The sequence below is a fragment of the Physcomitrium patens genome, chromosome 23, assembly GCF_059467195.1.
Source record: "Physcomitrium patens ecotype Gransden chromosome 23, ASM5946719v1, whole genome shotgun sequence".
NCBI classification, from domain to species: Eukaryota; Viridiplantae; Streptophyta; class Bryopsida; order Funariales; family Funariaceae; genus Physcomitrium; species Physcomitrium patens.
In genome coordinates this window covers 6,448,008-6,473,902 of record NC_143432.1, presented here as the reverse complement: position 1 = coordinate 6,473,902, position 25,895 = coordinate 6,448,008, and the positions used below count along the sequence as shown (strand labels likewise).

At 39.6% G+C, this 25,895-nt stretch overlaps 2 protein-coding genes across 2 annotated transcripts; both read right to left on the bottom strand.

Annotated features, from left to right (window-relative positions):
• Window positions 1–2,122: 2,122 nt before the first annotated feature.
• On the bottom strand, window positions 2,123–4,496 carry LOC112276109 (manganese-dependent ADP-ribose/CDP-alcohol diphosphatase). Its single transcript, XM_024507140.3, has 2 exons — window positions 4,384–4,496; window positions 2,123–4,137 (listed from the first exon to the last, which is right to left on the bottom strand). The coding sequence occupies exons 1-2, from the start codon at window positions 4,462–4,464 to the stop codon at window positions 2,911–2,913; spliced, it is 1,308 nt and encodes a 435-aa protein (XP_024362908.1). The 5' UTR covers window positions 4,465–4,496; the 3' UTR covers window positions 2,123–2,910.
• A 12,441-nt stretch (window positions 4,497–16,937) lies between these two features.
• LOC149986505 (uncharacterized) lies at window positions 16,938–22,098 on the bottom strand. The gene is made up of 4 exons (XM_090246591.1): window positions 22,073–22,098; window positions 21,720–21,890; window positions 18,735–21,481; window positions 16,938–18,092 (listed from the first exon to the last, which is right to left on the bottom strand). Exons 1-3 carry the CDS (start codon window positions 22,096–22,098, stop codon window positions 18,742–18,744), a joined length of 2,937 nt encoding a protein of 978 aa, XP_090102717.1. The 3' UTR covers window positions 16,938–18,092; window positions 18,735–18,741.
• Between the last annotated feature and the right edge of the window lie 3,797 nt (window positions 22,099–25,895).

The window sequence follows — 25,895 nt, the reverse complement described above, 5'->3', positions numbered from 1 at the left end:
CTAGAATTATCACTGCTAATTATAAAAATATTCAAGATTCTTAAATAAATCAAGAACTTTAGAAAGACGTTGATAAGAGCAATGAAAGCCTTATTCTTACCTCTATGTATACTATCTAACTAAGGAGCTATGTGACAACGTTTTATAGATCATTCAACACATGTCCAATTTTTGAGACATATGTCTAAGTTGTAAGATAAGTTTCTAATATGTATGCCACATAGCCAGTTTGTATCACAAGTTGCCAACATGTATAAAATGTGGCCAACTTGTTGGCTAAATTTTTACCCTACTAATTACTTACAAATACTAGGAAAAAAAATTTTGCATCTATGAAGCTTCAAAAAAGTAATTTAATAAGATATTGTAAATTTTATTTATGTTTACTTATACCTAGATTTTTAATCCTAATAATTTTCAATATAAATATATATATGCCCATCATAGTTGCAAGTAAATATATTATTATTTTTAGATTATAAATTGTTAAGCTTCTCTTTGCTCTATTTAAACAATTACTAAAGCATAGTATGCAAATTCTAAAACTAAATCTTATGTTAATATTTAAAAAGCTTTGACTCAATTTTAAAAAATTTGAAATTACAAAAATAATTCTTATTATAAATTTTATGATATAAACTATTAAGATCATTGTTAGATAGACACCCCCTCTTTTATTGTGTAGACACCTTCCATTGTATATATACTATAAAAATCTTATTTCTACTAAAAATATTTAGAGTAAATTTATGATAAAATATTTCTTAAATCAAATTAATAAATAATTTTAAGTAAATAAAAAATAAATGAAATATATCATTAAATTATTTTAAATTTAATAAAAATAATAAAAATAAAAATAAAAAATATCATTTTCCATTGCATACAAGCTTTTTATTATAAATTTATTCTAAATTTTTTTATGCAAATAAAAATATTATTGTGTGTTTGTAGTAATTTGTGACATAAAGGATTATTCAAGCAATAAAAGAGGTGGATGTCCACCAAGCCATTCTCATTTTTAATGATTAAATATATAAATATAATATTTTTTCAATAAATGAATTTGAATTTTAAATTTTTTTAAGAATTTACTTTAAAATGATTTTGTTTACCTCTAAAATTAATGATTTTATAGATATTATATTATTTGGATTAATATGATTAATAAATTGAGTTTAGAATTTTTAGTTTAGAATTTTATTTTAGAATGAATTTATTCATAAATTTAAAATATATTATAGGAACATAAATACATTTTAATAAATCATTGTTATAATTCATAATTTATTATTTAAATACATGTATGTATATATATATATTCAAATTTGAACTTGTATTTATATTGTTAATATTTTTACTTTTATAATATAATCTAAAATATTAAATTTATTAATCTAAGAAATAATTATGTAACCTACATTTATTAGTGAATAAAATGTTATTTTAAAAAACTATATTTTATTCTACATATAAAATTCTTGTACATAAGATTTTGATTGCCATAAATATAAAACACTAATAATGCTATAACAAATCTTAGATTATTATTTTACAATAAATATGTATCTAGAAGAACCACTTATTGTGTGTCCTTTGTGTATCATCTTTTCAAAATTGGTTTAGTATTTTTTATCAACCTCCTTCTTCCAACTTAATTTTCTATCTCCATCGCCTTCTTTGTTACTCTTCTTCTTCCTTAGCCTTCCTCTTCAGAAAATTTCCTCAAATCTTCATATTTTATTCTTGAGAATTAAATCTCTTTGTTAGATTTCAGTCCATTTGTTGACCCACCATCCACCTCCTTTCTATTATCAAGTGAGCCTCCTTAATATCCAGAAACGTAATATTTAAATCATTTCCTTTCCAGTTATCCCTCTCCAATCTCAAAGTAATTGTTGAATCAGGTCCCTGTAGTTGCCTAAACAAATTCCAAATTGTTTCTATTTCACTCTTGTTAAATTGATTCATACAAAGTTGATGTCCTCCAAACTTGTTTAGGCAAACCTCCTCTCAGCCTCAACCCCTCCATCTGTCCCCTTGTTTAGAAGGATAAAAGTGAGAAAAAAGAGAAAGAAAACTGTTTTGGTGGAAGGCGAACCTCTCAGCCTTAGCCTACCTGTATCAAAAGTATGTTTATTCCTCTCAACCTAGCAGAATCGTATACAAATAAAACACATTAGGCTTCAAATTCACTTCTACAAGGTTTTTTGTTGCATTTCAACAGAGTAAAGCATCCTCAAAAACTGTAAAACATCACAGCATTTGTCAATACTCACTGACTGAGCATGAGCACCAACAAAAATGTGAAACAGGTGACACACAAAATGAGCAACGACATGAAGATGGACCTGCAAAGGCACCAGATTGATGATGCTCTTCGGTGTCGCTAAAACTGAAGACTATTGAAGACTCCGAACACTGGCAGCAATAAAACTCCTAGCAGGTTTAATTGAAGAAGACTCGAACGCGCCATAAGGTATGGCAGCACATAATAAACTGAATAAAGAATTTAAGGTCTTGTCATAATACGTTTCGCTGCAGGAACATGGTGTCTGGATGTGTCGTTTCCAGCATGTGGATGGGTGCAGTTTGCAGCTGACACTCCGACAGAAGCACGGGACAGCATCTTCCGGCACAAGTTTAGTACCAAACGACGGTCTTACACAAATCTTGCAGGTTCTTGAAAGCTCTGCACTGCAGCGTGAAGTTTCCAGCACAGGTTTGAAGATCAATAAGTTTCTAGCATTTGAGAGCACATGGAGGGGATGCTTTGAGAACCTATAAATAGTGTTTTTCCAAACGCATAAAACAAGACCACTGACAAACCGTTGTGATCGATTCTCAATAGTTTTCGATAAGTCGAAAGAAACATTATATGGTACACGTCTGTGGCTGAATCCACAGTCTTCAATTCAAAGAATGAGAGGGGTGCATTCCTGAGCTCTGGAAGTTCATGTCGTAAGAACGCATGCGATCCGTCCCGCAAAGCGAGAGATGGTCAGAGAAAACGTTGACATAGCCATACGCATCCGAGCCGGGAGGGCACTCCAGCACCGCTTCCAGCACGTGGTGATGCACGCCATGAGAGTCCACAGAATGTCCGCCCTCATGGGCGTGTCCGGCAAAGCACGCCACCACGCAGTTGAACTTGTGCACAACCGCCAACACAGCGTCGTAATTCCAGAGCAGAGCGGAAGGAAACGATGCGCCTGGGTCCATTGGCAAGTGGCAGCAAATGATAACCTTCTGTTGCGCTTCTTGCGCCTCGCGCAGAGTGTTTTCCAACCATGCGAGCTGCTCATCCCCGACACCGCCGTTGAACTTCACAAACCTGCGCTCTACACCGACGAGCCCCTCCGGACTGTTCTTCTCCTTGTTGGGATTCCGTGTGTTCAAGAGCTCCATTGCGGCCGCGGTGTGGGGGTGGTCCGCTGGCCAGCCCAGAGCGCTCACATCGTAGCCATCTAAAACAACGAACAAAAATTCATTATTGGGACTGAAGGAGTAGTAAGAATGCAAGCCCGAGGTGGGGATGTTGAGGAATTGGTTCAACTCTTGGCGCGGTAGGTTGTAGAGACAGTGGTTGCCCAGCATATGATAGACGGGACCTCTTTCGAAATTGGCGAGCTCAGATAAGATGCGTTCGAACGCTTGTTTGGATTGCTCCTTGGGGCAGAATCCGTCCACAATGTCACCAAAGTGGACTGCGAATGCGAGGTTGCCGTGCTTGTTCCATGCATCCACTGCTCTCTCCAATACTTCAGATGCGTGCCGGTAGTACCGCGGCACTCCTTGGAAGGATTTCCCATCGTCAATGTCAGCATATTGAATATCGGTAATCACTCCGAACGAGAATAGAGGCTTCTCTTGCGGAGATTGCTCCTTCTTCATCAGCGTCATCTCAGCTAATTTCGCGGCGAGAGCCTCCTCGTTCGCCATATTTTTTCCACTAAGCCTCTCTCTCCCACGAGGTGAACTAGCCGCCGCACATCTAACTCTTACGGGACCGACCCTAGATATCCTACCGAAACTAAGTGACAAGATGCACTTTGAAAACCCTACCCAACTCGGACAGTCCCTCAATGCCGGTGAAGCCAATGCCGTGGTGAAGCTCAGAGCTTGAGGAAGACTGATCTGCAGCAAAAGAAACACAGAATTCCGAGTTGGATGAACACCGAGATAAGATTATCGCAAAAGCACAGAAGCTGCCCATCGGGTTCGTCAGGAACACCAAAGATGGCCATCAAAAAAATTAAGAAAACCCAACTATATTAATTCCCTGCGATTCAAAAAAAACAAAAAAAAAAAAAAAAAAAAACACCCCCCGACCGCAAAGAGAACAACATCGCACAATCCCATTTAAAATTCTCTTCTCGATACCACGTCCTTGTGGCCCGCTGCCGAGTTGACGACGCTGTGGTGCTGCGCCAAGTACGGCTGTGAACAGATGCTCTCCATCATCCACTCTCCAGCCGACTGGGGTTGTAACTTGCACACCACGCATGGCTCCTCTTACGCTTGCTTACCCTTGAATAGTATCCGAAGGCGATGCCGAGTCTTCGACGTGTTTCTTCGCGCTGTTTCTCTCATCGCTGCCAAGCTGCGCCTACTGCGGATGAATGCAGCTTTTCTTATCCAGTTACTGCCTTCTACACAAATTGGGTTGTGCTGCTTTGCTTACCCAAGTAACCTCAGCGTCGTTTTCTGCCGCCGGGTCTGTTCAAACTTGCTAAAAGAGGCTAAAGAGTTTGATGGGAGAATCCCATTAAAGTCATAACTTGGGGGGGGGGGGGACATACATTTTCTGGAAATAAACATTTTGTATTTATATATACAGTGACAAACAAAACCGAGTACAAAATCTGAACACTCATAGTTCATTGATCCTTCAAACTGACACATAAGTCAATTGATAGAATTACTTTTTTATTAAGTGTATTCATCCAATCCTCTACATGGATGAAAAAACTCATTATCATTTGAGGTAGGGTTTATGAGAAAAGTGTTGTAGAAGTGCGTACTCAGTTTTGGTTGCTTCTTCTTGCTGAATTTCGAAATTTCAATGTACACTCCTTGTTGCAAGATTTGAGGGCATTTTTTGTTTGTTGTGTTGCTCTTGTTGTGTACTATCTATAGTGAAAGTTGATTTGTCAATTGTATCTCTATGCCTCGGTTGTGTGAATCATTGAAGCACCAAGCATTGATGCAGCTTAGGAGTGGTGTTTCTACAAGAAAAGTTGCAGACTCACTTGGAATGAGTCAGTCTTCAATAGCTCATCTGAGGAAGGAGATTAGTGGTGAAATAGAAAAGCAAAGAGGATGACGTCCAAAGGTTTTAGGAGAGCAAGAGAAGCGACTTGGTGTGTACCTTGTCACTGTTGGTTGTCTCAAAACGGCAAGTGCAGCTGCAAAACAACTTCGAAAAAAAACAGATAAACACTTCTCAGACATCACCTTGAGGTGTGGTTTGAGAGAAGCTGGTTTGGGTGCTTGTGTGCAACAAAAGAAGCCTCTACTTGCCAAAAGACATGTTCTTGCAAGGTTGAGTTTTGCTCATAAATACAAAAATTGGACCATTGATGATTGGAGACGGATTATTTTCAGTGATGAGACAAAGATTAACCTAATGAACTCAAATGATAGGTCTTGGTGTTGGTTGAGAGAAGGAGAACGACCTGGACCTAAACATGTTAGTCAAACTGTCAAACATGGTGGTGGTTCAATTAAGATTTGGGGTTGTATGACTGCTTTTGGGCCGGGTGCTTGGTATCAAATTGTCAGGGACAAGAACTCGATGAAAGCTAAAGAGTAAGTGAGACTTTTCTCAAAAAGAAATAGGACAAAATAGAAATATGTATATTAAGAAAGAAACTGGAATGGCTATTGCCAAAATACAAGAAAACTAGAGACCCTTGAAACTAGACTAGAAGCAAGAAAGGAGTTGACAAGAGTGAAGAGGGCTTCACTCTTGCCTCTATATATACTATCTAACTAGAAGCCACGTGGCGATGTTCTATAAGACCTCCAATATATGTTGACTTTCTAGGCCACATGCCTTTGCTTGCAAGGCAAGTTTTCTATGGATGGACCACGTAGTTAGCTTGTTCTTTAAGCTTCCAACATGCGTGGCACATGGCTAACTTGTTGACCAAGTTTCTAACCTAAAAGTCAACTATAGACTCCTATAAAGTCAAAGCAGCATCTATGAAGCTTCTAAGAAGCTTCTCTAGAAGATATTACACAATTAACCTACTTTTACATACTTTTATCTATTCATATAGGTAATTATATGTATGTCCGTGACATTACCCCCCCTTCTAGGGATGAGTTCCATGAGGAGCGGTGATTATATATTGAGAAAATCTAATATGCGGCGAATTGTATTTGCTACATACTCTGATCTTTGTTCTCTTCGAAGATAGTTGATGGGTCCTCTTAGCCATCGATAGTGTCCCATTCCAGGGCGAAAAGACCACCCTGTTATTTGATCACTGTTGAGGCCTTCATAACTTCCTTCAAATAATACATTTGAAACACCATCAGGAGTCGTTCCTATCTCCAATAATATCACCAAACATCGAGAATCTCTTCCAAGGTCGTGATACCAAACGCGTTGTATCTCACCATCTATTCGAGGAAGAACATGTCGTTCTTGAGGGTCTTCATTTCGGTTGCGTCGTCTTGAAGGTTGTGACAATCGCAATGTCTCATCCGGTAAGTCAGCAAACGAAGGTTCTTGAGTTGAATCCGCTGGTTGTTGGCTCTCCATCTAATTAGCGTCACAAAATGCAAAGAAGTTACAAACAAGGATAGGAAATTGAATGTTATCTTGTCTCAATCTTGTCTCTTTTATAAGAGAGGTTTTCATCTTGGTTTTGATGGATGTCGTTGATGAAAAACTTTGACTTTAGCTGATGCATTTGCTAGATTCCTGGATGGCTCCCATGTGCGCTCACTAATATCATATCCGCACCAATGAACAAGATATTCCAGCTTATTTCGGCGCCGCCTTGAGTCTAATATCTCTTCCACCTCAAATTCTTCATTATTATCTACTTCTATAGGAGGCGGTGGCATTTGTCTTCTTCCTTGTATATCCACTGTCTTATATGGTTCAAGAAGAGACACGTGGAATACAGGATGGATCTTCATTGACTCCGGTAGATGTAACCGATATGCAACTGGGTTGATCTGTTCAGAAACAGAAAAGGGGCCAAGCCTACGATAGTCCAATTTGTCACAAGGTCGAGTGGTCTTGATATTGCGACGAAGTAGCCATACCTTATCACCCACGTTGAGTTGTGGTTGCTCTTTACGATATACATCTGCATTTATCTTTTGTCGTTCTTGAGCTTTCTTCAACTGCGCCTTCATTATTGCATGTAACTCTGACAACCGATTTGCCATATCTTCTGCTGCAGGATTATCAATTTTTGAAAAATCAAAAGTATCAAGTCGTGGATGATAGCCATAATTGGCAAAGAAAGGTGTTTGTTGCGTGGAAGAATGTACCGTATTATTATAAGCAAACTCTGCCAATGGCAGAAGGTTTGTCCAATCATCTTGTTGGTAGTTGATGGTACACCTTAAATACTGTTCCAAGACTTGGTTTACGCGCTCTGTTTGTCCATCAGTTTGAGGATGGAAAGCTGAAGATAGCTTTATGTCCACTTTTAAAATCTTGAAAAGAGTCCTCCAGAATCTCGACACAAATTGAGTTCCCCTATCCGATATGATAACTTTAGGTAATCCATGATAGCGATAGATATTATCAATGAAAAGCTTAGCTGTTTCTTCACCTGTGATAGATTTTGTACATGGCATAAAATGTGCCATCTTGGTGAAACGATCTACTATCACAAATATAGAATCATAAGTTCTTGAGTTTGGAAGATCTGTGATGAAATCCATAGAAACAGAAGACCATGGTTGTTCTGGTATAGGTAATGGCTGAAGAAGTCCGTAAGGTCGATGTCGAGGAGTTTTTGATCTTGAACAAATATCACATGATTGTACAAAGTCTTTGACTGACTTCCACATTTGTGGCCACCAAAAATCTCTTGATATGAGTTCCAGAGTCTTATTATATCCAAAGTGCCCTGCTGCTGGAAAGTCATGACGTGCTTGAAGAACACGCAAACGTGCTTTTCCTTCTGGAACATATAGGCGTCCTTCAAAATGTAATAGATTATTCTTGAACTCGAACTTAGAAGAATCATGAGACTTGGAAGAATTATTCTCGATATCATGAACAAGAGGGTCTGAGGACATACTGGACTGGATTTGCTTGAGAAAAGTTGAATCAACAGTCAATGTTGATTTCACTGCTCGGAGATGAAATTGCTCCGGTTTCAAGAGGACCGTTCTTTGTTGCTCAAAAGCTGCATCTCCTTCTTTTGGTGCAAAATAAGAACGTCTAGACAGGGCATTGGACAAACCTTGTTGTTTTCCTGGCCGATAAGTGATAATGAACTCGAATCTTGACAAAGACATACTCCAACGAGCTTGACGACGATTCAACACGCGTGCTGACATGAAATACTCAAGGTTCTTGTGATTTGTATACACAGTGACTGGACTAGAAGCGCCTTCTAGATAATGACGCCATTCTTGAAAGGAATCCACGATTGCAAGAAGTTCTTTATCGTGGATCTCATAATTGATCTCGGCTGCTGAGAATTTTCTTGAATGAAAAGCTATCGGATGAAGTTTGTCATCTGTTCCCATTTGTGATAAAACTGCACCCAAGGCAAAATCCGATGCGTCTGTTTCCATAAAAAATGCCTTGGAAAAATCAACACGATATAAGACTGGTGCAGAGACAAACGATGTCTTCAAGGCTTCAAATGCTGCTTCCGCTTCTTGATTCCATTGGAATTTATCTTTACTAGTCAAGCGTGTAAGTGGAGCTGCAACTCGTGAGAAGTCTTTGATGAAGATCCGATAGTAATTGGCAAATCCCAAGAAACATTGGACATCTCTCACAGTCTTTGGAATCTTCCAATCCATGATTGTTTGGACTTTCTTAGAATCCATCATAAGACCATCATTTGAAATGGTGTATCCTAAAAAGTCAACTTGAGTAGTGTGAAATACACACTTTTCCATCTTGGCGTACAATCCTGCATCTCTGAGTTTTTGTAATACTTGACGAACATGTATTTCATGTTCTTCAACATTCTTAGAATAAATCAGGATATCGTCTAGGTAGCAGACGACAAAATTGTCTAAGAATTCACGAAATACATCATTTATGAGATGTTGAAAAGCAGCTGGTGCATTCGTGAGTCCAAAAGGCATGACATTATATTCAAAATGCCCGTACCTGGTTCGAAACGCAGTCTTCCATTCATCTCCTTCTTTGATCCGTACTAGATTATATGCTCCTCTTAGATCTATTTTTGTATAGATCTTAGCTTGATTTAACTGGTCAAGGAGTCCTGATATCAAAGGTAATGGATACCTGTTCTTGATTGTGATCTTGTTGAGTCCTCGATAATCAACACACATTCGTAAAGATCCATCTTTTTTCTTTACGAATAAAATTGGAGCTCCTGCTGGAGATTTTGAATGGCGTATAAAATTCTTCGCTAAATTCTCGTCAATATATGTCTTGAGTTCAGCCAACTCATCTTGCGATAAACTGTAAATTGGTCCAAATGGTGGCTGAGTTCCTTCCTTGAGATCGATTGAACAATCGTATGGGCGATGCTCAGGAAGAATATCTGCATTCTTTTTCTCAAAAACGTCTTGATAATCCTGATATTGACTTGGAATGCCACTTGAAGTCTTTACGCTTTCAGAAATAGGTGCAGCATAAATAGCAAAAGTTGATCCTTCTTTTGCTGCGTGTATAAATGCTTTTGCACCTATAGGTGTGAGTTTTACTATACTAGACTCATGGTTTTTTACTTGGTTAATAGAACTGTTACTAATGCTCTGAGGAAAATCAAGTTTACGAGAAATCCAATCTATTCGAGGATTATACTTTTCTAACCATGATAAGCCTAAAATTACTGGATTAGAGGGAGATCTAATTATATTAAAAATTACGCAACTACTATGACCATTTATTACTACATCTACAGGAAGTGTTTCGTGAGTTACATCTCCAGAAGACAACGGACGACCATCTATGACTTCTACGTGTACAGGTTTAGTTTTTTGTATTAATGATATTCTATGACATCTAGCAAATTCTTCATCTAAAAAACAAGATGAGGCTCCTGAATCTACCAAGGCAGAGGCTTTGTAATTATTAGGTCCTAAACGCACATCTATTATAAAACAAGGAGATGGTTTTGAGGAGAGGATAGGACCTTTATTAGAAGTTGTACGAGATTCCAGCCGCACGGTCCCTATTGTAGCTGGACGTACTCGTTTTCCGACATACTGTCTTCTTTGACAGCCGTACTCCTCATTTTGTAGTTACGTTGCTTCTTTGGACAATGTTGAGCAGTGTGCTTGGGTTCTCCACAATATAAGCACAATCCTTCTTGTCAACGACGAGACTTTTCTTGCTCAGTAAGAGGTTTGAAACGTACCGCATCAATTTGCATATCCTCTACTTCCGAAGGTATGTGTTGAGGAGACGTCGGTGTTGCCATTGAATTGTAGTAACGTTGAGGCCCACTTGTGCGACTCTCGGATCGAAATTCAAAAAGTCGATTGTCGCACTTCACAGCAAAGTCAATTGCTTGACTCAATGTTTGAGGATCAGGTAAATTAAGCATCAATTTCTTTACCTCATATTGTAATCCGTAGAGAAATTGACTCACAAGTGCGGCATCATCCCACTTGATATCAGTTACAAGTTGTCGAAATTGCGAAGCATATAATGTTACTGATCGATTGCCTTGTCGCAAAATACGGATCTTGTTGGTTGCAACACGAATTGCAGCATGTTCTCCAAACATGGATCGAAACTCCGCCAAAAAAGCCTCCAGATTATCCAATATTGGATCTCGTCGTTCAAGAAAAGATGAAAACCATGACAATGCTGAACCTGAAAGAAGTGTACCAATGAATCTTACTTGTGACCCTGGAGTTGGATAGCTCTGGGGTTGAAGTTCAATCACTAGTTGGACCTGATTGATGAATCCTCGAAACTTGGATCTGGTACCATCAAACTTCTCGGGCAAGGCAACTCTCGGTTCTCTAACACTCGAAGGGTGTTGCATTCTGGGAGAAGGGACATGGTTTGGTGCAGATGTTGAAGCAGCCCCAATCATCTCTATATCTTCACTTCCTACCATTCTTGTTGCTCCTTGTGGTGGTAAATTGAGTTGATGCATCGCAAGCATTAACTCCCTCAATTGTTCTTGCATCTGTGCCATTGCACTCTTCATTTCAACAAGCTCTGCCATAGTAGCACTTAGAAAAGAGAAGATGTCTAACAACGCTCAAAACAAATAGAAGAGAGGAATTGATAACAAAGAAAATACTAAGAACAATATCAGTTTAAAAGAGGGTAATCCGCAACTTCTAATGCGCTTATGTCTTATCAAGAAAAAGGGGTAATCCACTCTTAATCAAGAAAAGACAAAGCTCTGATATTGTAAGTGTACTCTTGTCAATCTGTCAGGGACAAGAACTCGATGAAAGCTAAAGAGTAAGTGAGACTTTTCTCAAAAAGAAATAGGACAAAATAGAAATATGTATATTAAGAAAGAAACTGGAATGGCTATTGCCAAAATACAAGAAAACTAGAGACCCTTGAAACTAGACTAGAAGCAAGAAAGGAGTTGACAAGAGTGAAGAGGGCTTCACTCTTGCCTCTATATATACTATCTAACTAGAAGCCACGTGGCGATGTTCTATAAGACCTCCAATATATGTTGACTTTCTAGGCCACATGCCTTTGCTTGCAAGGCAAGTTTTCTATGGATGGACCACGTAGTTAGCTTGTTCTTTAAGCTTCCAATATGCGTGGCACATGGCTAACTTGTTGACCAAGTTTCTAACCTAAAAGTCAACTATAGACTCCTATAAAGTCAAAGCAGCATCTATGAAGCTTCTAAGAAGCTTCTCTAGAAGATATTACACAATTAACCTACTTTTACATACTTTTATCTATTCATATAGGTAATTATATGTATGTCCGTGACACAAATTGAAGGTAGAATGGAGCAACACTTGTACAAAAAAAATTTAGAAACCTACTTGCAAAGTACCACACAGAATTACAACTTAGATCCTACTAAGGTGGTTTTTCAACATGATAATGATCCCAAACATACGGCAAAAAGTGTTCAGTTTTGGCTCTCTTCACAGCCATTTCAGCTCCTTCGATGGCCAGTTCAATCTCCAGATTTGAATCCAATGGAATATTTTTGGGCCCTTCTCAAACAGCATTTAAGCCAAGTCACTCCAAGGCCAAGAGGTGTTCAAGAATTGTGGGAGAATGTTTGTAGTATTTACCCTAGTTTTGATGCAAAAGATTGTGAGAAACTACACAAAAGTATGCCAAGAAGGATTTCAGCTGTTTTGGAAGCAAAAGGTTATTGGACTAAATATTGAAGTTTGAAGATTTTCTTTGAACAATACTGAGTACAAGACATAGTTGTTGATTTGACTTTGTAGAAGGATGTTTAGTTATCAATTTGATGTGCAACTTTGTATATGTGTACAAGACTGTGTGTATTATTCCATGTAACTTTCAGATTTATAAAGCAATCATTGAAATTTCTGTAATTGCTCTTGAAAGTTGGCACTTCAGATTTTGTACTCGGTTTTGTTTGTCACTGTAGTTCTTTATTTATTTAACTAGCTGGAACCAGTGCTGTTGAGCAGTGCAATCTTTGGCTCATCCATCCATTTTCTTTGTTCCCATGTTCTCATTTTCCATGTTTTCAATTCCTTAGTTCCCATTTTCCTTCATTCCTAGGTTCCCAAATTTCTTTCCATGTTCCCTAAGTTCTCAGAGTTCCCTTCTTTACGGCCAATTAGAAGGCTTCTATGTTAATTTATTATATACCAAGTTGTCTTATATAATAGATACTAGTTAAAATCCATGTTGTTGGGCACAAAGATCTCTAGCAGTATCATCCATCCATTTTTTTGCCATCCATTTATAGCCAATGAGAAAGCTTCTTTATGCCTTTATTTTAGGGGAATTTTAAAGTGATCCATCCTTTTACTAAATCGACCACCCCTCGTTCCCAGCTCTCATCCCAACCTCCTCCGTTCCCATTCCCATCCCGACCCCCCTAGATCCCAGATGAGTTCAGCAGATGCACACTCCCACAAGCACACCGACACCGCCCTTCACATGCATGCTTTTCTTCACACTTGTTCTCTGCATTGTTCCACACACCAGCTCCCCAGTTCCACAGCACTAAACATCCTCATCTCATTCACTCTCTACCCAAACCTCGCATTCCACATCGGCTGTTGCATGAAAACAAATTGAGTCATGACTTCGATGAATCTCTTTGGCAATCCATTCAAAGCCCAGCAATCTAAGATGACCAGTTAGACGTGCAAAACATTACCTCAAATATGTTGTGTTCTAGCTTTGCACGAGTGCTGTCCTTTTTACAACGTTTGCACCACCATAGTGATCATGCGACGCAACCCTAGATTTTGTTAAAATGGTACGTGCAGCTCATGCCCATGCGTTATTCTCAAGGGACAGTCTTTGCCGGTTGTCACAGTGCACTTGGGGTAAATAAATCAAATGAGATTTTCTTGCATTTTTTGTAGTAAAGACTTCTCTTTTTTTGTTATGTTACCTGTATTTCGTATTTTGGAGGTGTGTTCAATATGCCTGCATGGATTTATCAGAGTACTTAAGAATGGTGTGGATGGCTACTCATTTGTGTAGTTGAACAATTATGTTGAAAGTTTATCCTCGGTAATCTGCAAATGCGTTGTGAGCTATTGTGCTGTTTTTCTAATTTTGAAATTTAGCTCCCATGCATCGGCGATGACTTCAAAACAGCATAAGATTTTAGCAGCATGCAATATCACAACATTATAAGCACAACAGTCCGAACCGAAGGTCAGAAAACACCTCTTGACGCCTCCAGTCAAGTTTGGTAAGTTGCACTCGGGTAAGTAAAAGCAACACACCATAACCTGACAAGAGAGCTCAAAGCACCACCGTGCAGCACATTATCAATAGGAACACAGAAAACAAAGGACGTGCTGAGAAATCAAGCTCGCAACACAGAAAGGCTCGCCCATAGGTCGATGGAAACCATGTGATTTTGTTACATTACAAAAGCATTAATTTTTTTGACTGACATAACCATTATTTTTTTAAAACATATAAAAAATATGTCATGTGACACTGGATGCTAAGACGTGTTACATAGATATAGGTTGTTACGTATTTCAGTTAAAGATCTTCATGTATTTAGACTTCTATGCAAAGAATGTAAAGACCTTACACCAGTGGGTTTTTACATTACTTGAATGTTTAGGTAAAATAGAAAAAGATTACAAACATTTAGAATTTGACTTCAATGTAGTTATTATTATTGATTTTGCATCAAAGTTTGATTTTTAAGTTGTGCTTGCAATTCTTTGAAATAGAAATATATTGTATTTTAGAAAGATCAAAAAAATGATGTATAAAGCTAAATTGAGTAGAAGATTGTATTATTAACATTGTATTATTGATTCTTTGTAAATTACAAAAAAAGTTGAAGTAGTGTTTGATTTAATAATGTAGACTTATTCTTTGATCCAAAAGATTGTAAATGCGCAAAATGTGGTTGAAATAAGTTACAAAGAAGAAGGCAGTAACTCAATAAGCAAAGCTACATTTTCATCAATAATTGGATAAGCAAATCAACACAGCAAGTAGAACGCAGTAATTGGATAAGTATAGAATGTTAGAGCAAGTAAGAAATGTAATAAAAATATATGATTTTTTTAGAAATGATATCAATATAATAAAAAATTGTCTAATAATAAGCAATGAGAAAAAAAAAAAAAAAAAAAAAAAAAAAATGCAAGTGATGACACCAATATGTGATGTTTAGATGATAATTTGGATTTTAATAAATATATTAAGAAGTAAATCTAATGCCAATCATAGAAGAATTGCTCATTATTAATTTAAATTAAACTTATAAGGTGATTGTAAGTTATCCACTTCAAGCATTGCAAGGCTGACTTGATAAAGACCCTACAAATAAACATAAATATAGTGCTATAATGATGATAGTGAATGCTTCTTTTTTCTTTTCTTTTTTCTTTTTTCTTTTTTTTTTATCTTTTTGATTTTGAATAGAATTGTAGTTATTTTTGTACTTTTAAACTTAGAATCCAATTGTTTAAAGATCTAAAGAAGCCATATACATTTAATATGTTATTTAATTCAATTGATTTAATATTTTTATATAATTTTTTATTATGTAATATCACAAATCATCTATAATTATAAAAAAAAAGTCTCACCTTATAAAAAATATATTTAAAATTAGTTGGTCGTCATGCAACATAGAATGAGATTCATTTTTAATTATAAAGACCAACATCAAATCAAATTCAAAGGTTTTGTAAAGCCATAAGAATCTATTTAAAGTTGTTTCAAGGTATCAAAAGTCAAATATGACTGTGGTAGTTGTATAAAAGCAATTTTGCAACAACTTTCAATGACTTGGGACACTTCGTGACTGTTAATATGGTGAGCTTGAGATTTTTTCATGTCGACAGTTGATGATCTTGGACGAGGTGGGCTGACTGTCAGATTGAAGTGTGTGGGTTAGACCTAAATAAAGAACACTAACTTCGACTGCCGATGTCTATTTGTGTGTAGTGTTGTATCTTGCACAGACATTTCCTTCCTTGCTGTGGAGTTTCTAATACTAACACGTTGACTGAATGGTCAGTAATGTTTTTTTTTCCTGATCAGCAGTTGGACACGAGGAGGTTTCCTGAGCCCTTTCAAAATCTTACATGTATTCATCATCGTCTGAACAATCCAGGGTAATGCATTCTATTTATTTCGTCATGAAATGTATACTTAAAACAAATCATGGCGTGGAGAAGACTGCAGATTTGGCTCCTTTTTTACAAATATTTGGTACATGATATCGTTATAATGGAAGGCTCCTCTCGTCTCAACTGTGAGATGCATTTTTTGGAACTAAGCTAAAGAAAGGTTTGCGAGGACATTCATGTGTGACTAGTGACTAGGGGTGGAATTTAGGCTATTCATGTCTCCAATCAAAGCTGATTGAGCACACCATTCAGTATATATTCAGGTGTTCCTTCGACAATATCAGTATTAGCTTCTATTAGTACGTCTAAATAAAAATGAGGAACATTGCACACTTGTGGATTTTTTTTACAAAATTCGCATGTTGTGTTTAAGTACAATTGTGTGTGATGTTTTTAGTAAATGGAATACATGTTTATAGATTTATTTTTATTTTTATCAGTAGACATTCTCTACGTATGATGAATTCAGAATCATATTACAATGAGTATATTGTAGCCTTAAAATAATTACATGTGTAAATAAATTTATTAAAAAGTTAACTGTTTTATTGACATTGGGTAATTCATATAAAGCACACCAAAATGAAAAATTATAACAAAATCCACATAATCATAGTTCTTGCATTCACATAGAAATGCAAAATCCATACTAGTGTGATATACATTATTCTCCACCCTTTTCAGTCCAGTAATTTCCAAACCATTGTTCATTAGATGATAGGGATTTGGGTGTTATATGGATGATTATTATAATAAACTATACGTTCATATATATCACATTCACCATTTGAATAATTTTAGGATTCAATGGTAAGTTTTAAAAATAACATGTAAACACTTTCCAGTTGAATTGAACATCCAATTATACTCATTATGTGATGCTGAAAGAGGATCTAAAAGCAATCAATACATGGAGAAAAATTAAGGACAATCCACAATGCAACACCAACATTCACTGCTTCAAAATTTGAACAAATATGTAATTTGAATTTCAATATTTCTTTAAGAACTTTCCTCTCTTCCTTTAACCCTAGCCAATACATTCTCCAAAAGCAATCTAAATGAAAGCTCTCAACTAAGTTATTCTCCAGAATCTATTTTCAGCCCTTTCTCCTCCCCAACACCCCTGATCACACATCTTCATGCATAGGATATACTTTTTGTTATTGTTTTTGCGAGACTCGAGAGTTGGTATACTTCTAAAGGTATTGGTAAATCTGCACTCACTTTTAAAACTCAAAGAAGGAAACCAAAACAGCAGTTTGAAAAAAACCACAACGAGACTGTCATAGAATGAAAGAAACAAAGAGAATATTACCAGCTATACAAAACGTTGAAGAACGCTGTTTAAATACAACACACGCCATCTCCTGTGAAAATAACATTTCGAAGATATGCACACTCCCCAAGCACACAGAAAAGGCATATGGCTCACGAAAATAATTCAGAAAGGGGGGGGGTCTACCTGAAAGGTAATAAACGTTTAATCCAGTCTATGTGAGCAGAAACAGGACAATATCATCGTACACTTCCACACTCTAAATTTGTTGAGTGGTACTATTTGAGGTCCGTGAAACACCAATAAATGTCAGCCCAGCCACCTCGTAGAGTTGTTCTATCCACGTGCAAGTCCCACAGCATGGTACAGCAATATATACAGCTCAAAGCCGACTATGTGTCTTGCTCTGATGATTCTTTCCGTATCACTCGACATCCACCACCCACTGGTCTCATTCTCTTTCACAGACAAGAGAACGTCTATCTGACGAGAATAACCTACTACAGCTTGCGTCTGATTCTACAGTGAGGTAACCATAACACAAAATAACCCCTTCTACTTATACTAGACAAGCACCAAAAGATACTCGTACAATTGTCTAGAATGTACCATGCACATAAACCAGAAAAGTAGAAACCACAGCTACGAGTCATAAGATCTCAGATGTAGCTGAGGGGAAATTACATCAACTTATTCATCAGGAAGAGCAGCCTTCTCTCCCTCAAACGAAATCCAGGACCGGAATGCCAGGCACCCATAACGACCTCCAAGCTCGAGTCCCAAATCCTCAATAAACCAACCCGCTGAATGGGTCATATGTTCACCGGCAAGAACAAATGCCAATGAGAAAACGCCTCTGCGAAACCGAGTGAAAAAATGAGGATGAACTCCATGCAACAGGAAGAATATAACTTCACAATCATACAGCTGCACTGAATAGTTATCCTACACCAAAAACAATTCCCCAACATTCCGCAACCCCTAAAAATCAGAAAATAAAAACAGGAAACAACATGCCAGACATTCCATGAAGTCATTGTGTATGAACAAACCAAAACAAGTTCAAATGAAGAAGTCCAAGGCATATTCATCAAACTAAACATGAATACAGTACCAACACCTCCACAAACAAGATAACCCACACAATCCCTTCAATTCTTTCAACAGAAGTACTCCTTCTGGCACATACCAAACTAAGTATACTTTCACCTAAGCACCTCAAAAACATGAACTAGCAGAAAATCGCACAACAAACAAAGAAAATTAACAACCCAAAACGATCATTAAACAACACCACAAAATACCAAAAACAAACCCTAGAACAATGAAAAACAAAACATACGACAAAAAACCATTAAGTACAACAAATTCATCATAACACAGGAAATGGTACATATCCAATAATCCTTGGAACAACAGTCAAAAAGCGTCGAGACCAATCTCAATAGAAAAACACCCCAAAACGACACCAGCTACCGGCACCTAAAAACCAACTTACAATTCTGTCATGATGCACTCGATGTAGTTTGTACAGCCCCAGCCGATAACTCGCCTTCCCCGGCACAAGAGTTTCTCTCCATAGAACCCATTGACATTGGTCCAGCGTCCGCCACAGCAGCGCGTTCAGAACCAGTCTTCAAATCCCCTCCCTTTCTCCGCTCGTCCGCAGCCACCAGACCGGCCCCCGCCACCCCCACATCTCCCGCTACCCCCCGTCCCGACGCGCAGTCCTCCTGCACCACTGACACTGCCTCCGACCCAACTTCACTCATGCTCGATGGTCCTACCCCACCCTCTTCTTCTCCTCCTCCACCCCCTTCCTCTCCTACCCCACCTCCCTCGCTACCCGCTCCCTCCCGCATCTCCGCATCGTCCACCACTGTCGACGTGCTGCTTTCCTCCTTCCCCACCGCTACACCCTCCGCCACCGACGACCCCCCTCCTGCCACCCCTTCCACCTCCAAACTCATGCCCTCGCCTGCACCCCTCTCCACCTCCGCTGCACCTCCCTCCCCTCCTCCCTCTCCCTCTCCAACACCATATCCGCCTCTAACTCCGTCTCCGTCGCCGTCTCCCACATCGCCCAACCCCGACGCTCCCACTGCCCCTTGCTCCAGCTCCTCCCCATGCCCATGCCCATGCTCATGCCCTGCCTCCTCCCCGACTCCTGCTCCTCCCTCCGCCCCCATTGTCTCCGCATCCGACATCCCCACGTGCCCACCCTCGTTGAACGACATCGCCGTGTCCGTCAGCACTGCTGCCTCCAATATCTCCTGCAGGTAGTCCGGCCTCCGACCGTCCGCCCCCACGCTCCCGCCCTCCATCCCCCCCTCGTCCGCCGCCACCAGCGCGTCGAACAACATGCTCGCCTCGTCCGCCACCCCCACGCCCCCGAACTCCATCTCCACTCCCTCCATCGCCTCCTCCTTCCCTTCCCCGCCCGCCTCGCGCTGCTGCATCGACTCCTCCACCGCATTCGCTATCGCCTCTGCGTCCGCATCTGCATTGCCCGACGCCTCCAACCCCTCCATCGCCATCACCCCACCCTCTCCCACATCCACTCTCGCACCCGGACCCGCACCAACATTCGCATTCACATTCACATTCACATTCGCACCGCCCTTTCCCTCCTCCGCCATCTTCACCTCGTCCCGACTCGCCCTGCTGTCGATGCGCCTCAACTCCTTGTGCGTGATCGACCGCGGTCGAGTCTGCTGCTGCCGAAACTGCCCCTGCACATGCCCATGCCCATGCCCATGCCCATGCTGCTCCTGCGAATTCGGACTCGGCCCCTTCCCATGCACCACCTGCGTCCCCTCCGCCCCCCGAGGCCGTGACCTAACTGCCTCCGTGCTGCTGCTGCTCACCCCGCTCGACGGAGTCTCCGGCTTCACCGACGCCTTCCGACGCAACGGCGTCATGCTCCGCGATATCCGCGGACTGCTGTTTATCACTCTGTGCAACTGCCGCGCCAGCTCCCCGTCGTCCACCGACCCCGCGCCCCCGCGCCTGCCCCCGTACCCCTCCTCCACCTCGTACTTCACCTCCCCCTTCGAGCTCCTCTCCCGACGAGGCTCCGAATGCACGTTGATCTCCAGCCTCATCCCCCTTCCTCCTCCTCCCCCTCCCGACCTGTTCTCATTCGCATTCGCCACCTTCCTCCGCAGCTCCGCCCGGCACGCCGCCTCCGCTCTGCACGCATGCGCTGCGGCCTCCAGCGCTGCCTTTGCAGCTGCGGCTGCCTTCACGGCCGCGCTCGCCTTAGCTGCTGCGTTCGCCTTCGCTGCCGCTGCCACCTTCGCCGCTGTCGCTGCGGCGCTGCGAGCCGCCACGGCTGCTTCTTGGGGTGACCGTCCCTCCAACTGCACCTGCCCCGGCGACGCCACCTTCCGGGGAGCCACCATGCTCCCCGCCCTCCCCTCTCCCGCTGCGTCCGTCCCTGCCCCCGACCTCTGCCTCTCGAATCGAGAACTGTCCGGGTGCCTCATCATCCGCGGCTTCTTCAGCGCCGGACTCAACCCCTCCAGTCCCACCACCACCCCCGCGCCTCCTGACCCTCCTGCCCTCGCCTCCCCGTGATGATGATGCCCCCCCGCCCTCCCCGCCCCGCTCGGTCTGCTCCGAGCTCCCGTCACCCCGTTCGCCTCCCTGTGCCGCCGCGCCGTGTTCACGCAGTCCACGCACACGTACGACGCCGTGTCTGCCATCGCCCCGCTCGCCTTCTGCTCGCACTCCGGATGCACCGACCGCCTGCATCGACTGCACACCAGCCACATCGACGGGTCCCCTAACAGGCTCGCGTCGTGGTACATCGCCAGGCAATGCGGGCAGAACATGCTCTTCGAATACAGCACCGCACACGCGCTGCACAACCGCAGCGACACCCCGCCCCGCTTAATTCTCCGCATTCCGTCGCTCTCCACCACGCTGCACCCCATGCAACCCCCGTCTTCCAGCTTGCGCCCCATTCCTTCGCCCCCGACGCCCGCCCCCTCGCTCCCCACCCCCACCGCATGCCCACCCCCCGCGCTCGCCGACACGGCAGGTGGCGGGGACGTGGGCAGCCATCCATTCTGCTTCAACCCCGCCAGCAATCGCTTCCGAGGAGGAAGCGACCCTCCTTCCATCAACGCCCGGGGTGCTGCCGCTCCCGCGCTGTCCCCGGAGTCCAGAGGGGCCACTGCTCTCACTCTCGCGTCGGTGTCCCCCATGCCACTGCCCTTCCCCCTTGTACCACGCCGGACCCTGTTGCGAGCCCCACTCGAGGCACTGTCCTAACACCGATCTTTGACACTTGTGTTTACGACCCCATGTTCCCTACCGAAATTTGCACTCGCCCGCTCTCATATTCCTAATGAAACACTTCCCGAACATCACCGTTTCCTAAACTCTCCATCATCCCTCCTTCCACTTCAAACCCTTGCTCTCGCCGTCGCGCATGTCCGCACCACTTCCTACACACAACCTAGTGCCGTGACGTTACCGGCCTCGCGATCGACACCAATTCCGAATTCCTCGCATTGTCCCGCACATCGTTACGAGGATCTCAGCGTCGTCACGGGCAACAAGGGACATGCGCAGCTCCTCCTGCCCTGATCCTTCGTTCCATCGCCTAGCCTTCTCGCTCTCGCTCCCTCCAACGCTCCACCGAACCCTAACGACACATCATGGTGTAGGCTCCAGCGAGTGTAGCGAAGCAGAGTATTAATATTTCGTACAGAAACGGGGGCAAGTGCGAGAGAGAGAGAAGCCGCAACAAGAACAAGAGTGCGTGAGTTAGTGCGAGGGGGTTGTGGAGGGGAGAAACCTAAGAGATGAGATCGCGAGGCAATTCACGAGGGAAGCGTCGAAAACGGGACCATGGCGAGAGTACAAAGACTGACTTCGCGAACCAGAAACGAAGACGACGGAAAAAGGGCCAGCCCAACTCTGCCTCCCTCCCTCTCTCTTGGTCCCCCTCCAGCTCACCCTGTCCGGGATCCACGTGGCATTCTTCCCTTGGCTCCCACCCTGATGCGTTCTTCGCCGGGAGCCCCAGCCAATAGTGGAAGTGACCGGCTGTCCTTGTCAGCAGGTCAGTTCTCCCGGCTTGACCGGCTGCTGTAGGTAAGTGTCAACACCTTTCCTTAGGCTTGGCATCGTAGGCTTGGCATCGTAGGCTTGGCATCGTAGGCTTGGCATCGTAGGCTTGGCATCGTAGGCTTGGCATCGTAGGCTTGGCATCGTTGGCTCTCGATCTTTTCATGTCGTGGGTGTTTTGTGGGGATCCATTTCGATAATTTTTTTCTATATATATATATAATTGAAAAAACTACACTCTTTAATTTTTTCCAAGTTGATAATGTTATATATATATATATATATATATATATGTATATACATACATGCATAGAAGAATGATAAAACAACCAATTTTTTTACTAAAACAACTCATGTATCATCACAATCATAAAAAGAAAAATTATTTCCAAATTCATTTCTCTACCATTGGATCTACAACCAATGATAAGAAAGTATATTCATCCACAATCATGATAATTTAATCTTCTTTGCCATCATCTACAATAATAGTCAAGATAGTCTTTAATAATAGAATCCTAATTATTCATTTAAAAGAGGGAAGGACCTGCCACATATTTATCTCATTGTCCCACCCTCTATTGAGATGAGAGCTTAGTTGGCCTTCCTTTCTTTTACAAGAGGAGTCACTTTGCTCTCTTGGCTCTTGCATTTTAATTGATGCTTGTCTAATTTTATGAAAATTATCTTATATTTTGTTGAATGTGCAAGTAGATTTGGACTTTGGTAATTATGAGCAATTTTTGAATGTTTCTTTGACTTGCGGCAACAATATCACTACCAAATGGTTGATTAAAAAGAGAGTATCCTTGATTGTAATGTCTCTTCAAGTAATTCTGTGCCCATGTAGATTAGGCTTTCATTTCTTTGATTTTTCACTACATTTATGCTCTTTTCCAGTTATATACTTTACATTACAAACTAATATAGATGGATTGTTGATTTATGTTTTCTTCTTTATTAGAGTACAATAACAATAATTGAATTAACCAAACTTGGTTTCATTAGTGGTCTCATCATAATCATGATGAATTTCTAATTTATGCTCTTCAAGAGCGTTATATTTGATTTCATGGGATACATTTATTAATCTTGGAATGACAACATATATGGCATGTTAACAAAAGTTACTTCCTTGGATTCTATTTGTTCAGTTGTTAGTTTAGGTGTTTATTTTTTTAGAGAAGGAAAGAGAAAGAAGTTCAATTTTTGGCATGTTCCTAAATTAATCCATATGTTGTTCATCAAAGTGTACAAAGTTAGATCTTGTATTGAGATTTTAGGCCTATAAATTTGAGGTTTTGGATCTTATGCAAAGAATACATAGATGGTTGTGAGGTCTTTGTTAATTGCTGAGGATATGAAGGTATGTGAAATTTTGAATGGTATGTGATGGGGAGCAATAAAGGACTTTTCTGTAGATTCGAAGGTTAGTTCTGTCGTCAATATATGTTTGTGTATTGTTCATTGGAAGATGTTGTATAATGAATGACTTTACAAAGCAGATCAAGGATAAGATTGTGCTTTTTAGTAAGCCATTTCCTTGCACTTATTACAACTGCAATCCAAATTGGATGTTCTTTATATATGGCCAAAGTTATTTAAATTAATTTTTTTAAAACAAAATTTGGATGTTCATATTAACATTTTAAAATAATAACCATTTATAATTTTTTAAATGATTATATGTAGTACTTTTTTAAAATATTTATTTAATATATTTATTTAATACACTTTTTTTGAATTTTACTTTGTTTGTACATTATTTGTAGGCAATTGCAAGAAAAAAGTTGTCCTTGTAGGACATATACAGATATCATGTTTCATTGACTTACAGTTGCCTCCTTATTCTTGCTTCTATAATTTCAAACTATAATACAAATTTTTGTGTTAAAGTTTTTGCATACATATTACTTTTGATTCTATTTCTTGCTCCTTGTCGTCTATCCCTTGGGTAATTTACTTGTGGATTTTTCAATTGCACAATTTTATTGAAAGCTCAACTAATCTTTCATATAGATTCTTTTGTTGGTAAAGAAATAAAATATCAAAAATTTAGCTAATAATAGCATAAAATAGACATAAACTTTTAAAATAAAATGTAATTGTAGGTGGTATTGGAATAAATTGGTCTAGAGTATTTACTAAGTAGTATTATTGATAAAAATCACTAATTGACCAAACATCTCTTCTTCTCAATAAAATTCTTATTTAATGCTTATATAATAGACTTAATATATTTGTTATTGCCCTTATGAAGGAGAAATTGTATTCATCAATTCCTACTCTTGCTTGTTTATATTACTCAAGGACAAGATTAAGAGCATGTAAAGATACACATTTTACAATATTGGTGAAGAAACTAATATTGTATTCATGAACAATATGAGTTTTTTTTGAACTTTTTTGAGCCTTCAATTCTCTTGCTGTATTTTTAAAAAAGTAAAAGAGAGAAATATGAACTTTTTTAAAATCTTTGGTGAAGACTTTTAAGTAAGATTTTAATGCTAAATGTTGACCTTCTACTTGTGATGTAGTGACACTTCCAAGGTGAAGTAGATTATTTGTCCAAGTTTTAATAAATTTCTTCTTATGTAGTATCCAAGTATTTTTTAAGTACTCAATAATTGCATAAACAACAATATCAAAAAGCTCTACAAAATATGTATTAATTACACTGATTCAATTTACAAAGAATAAAGACTACTCTAACTCTATTTTGTTTAAAAAGTATTTTTTTATAATTTAATAACAAATTATATATATATTATAATATAGAGTAATATATTTGAAGTAAAAAATATTAATTCAATGGTATTTATTAATATTAAATTCTTATCAACATCTATACAAATGGATTGAATTTTTTGGTATACTTACTAAACTTGAGTTAATGTCCAACAAAAAAAGAATTTTGTTTCTTCTTGGAAAAAAACAACACCAATAATAAATGAGGTATTGAAACTTGTCATCCCTACAACATATAACATTGGCATTTTAAACCTATTTGTTTAGTATATACAATCCATGACAACAAAGAAATGATATTTTTTTACAAGTTGAATACAATAAAAATATGCAAAAAATAGACAAGTAATTTTATCCTTTTTATTACAATGATAAGTAAAATACCAATTAGCTCCTTATAAAGTTTATATAAGACATATAATAGATAATTGTCTAGCAAGTGTAATTCAAAGTAATTTCTATTACTTATTATAAATAATTTGACCAATGACTTTGCTATTAGTATCACTTTCATGTTGTTGTAGACATATATATTTAATCCAATAATAACCTATATAATTGGATAGAATTAGATAAATATAGATTAATTTCATAATATCTTTTAGAAAAGATTCTTAGAAGCTTTATAGATGCGGTTTGGACTTTATATGTATTTATAGTTAATTGATAGATTAGAAACTTATTCAATAAGTTGATCGCATACTATACATATTTGTAGCTTATGGAATAAGCTAATTATATATATATATATATATATATATATAAAACTTGCCTTATAATTAAAAAATATATCTAGCAAAGTCAACATGTATTGGAGGTCTTTTAAAATATT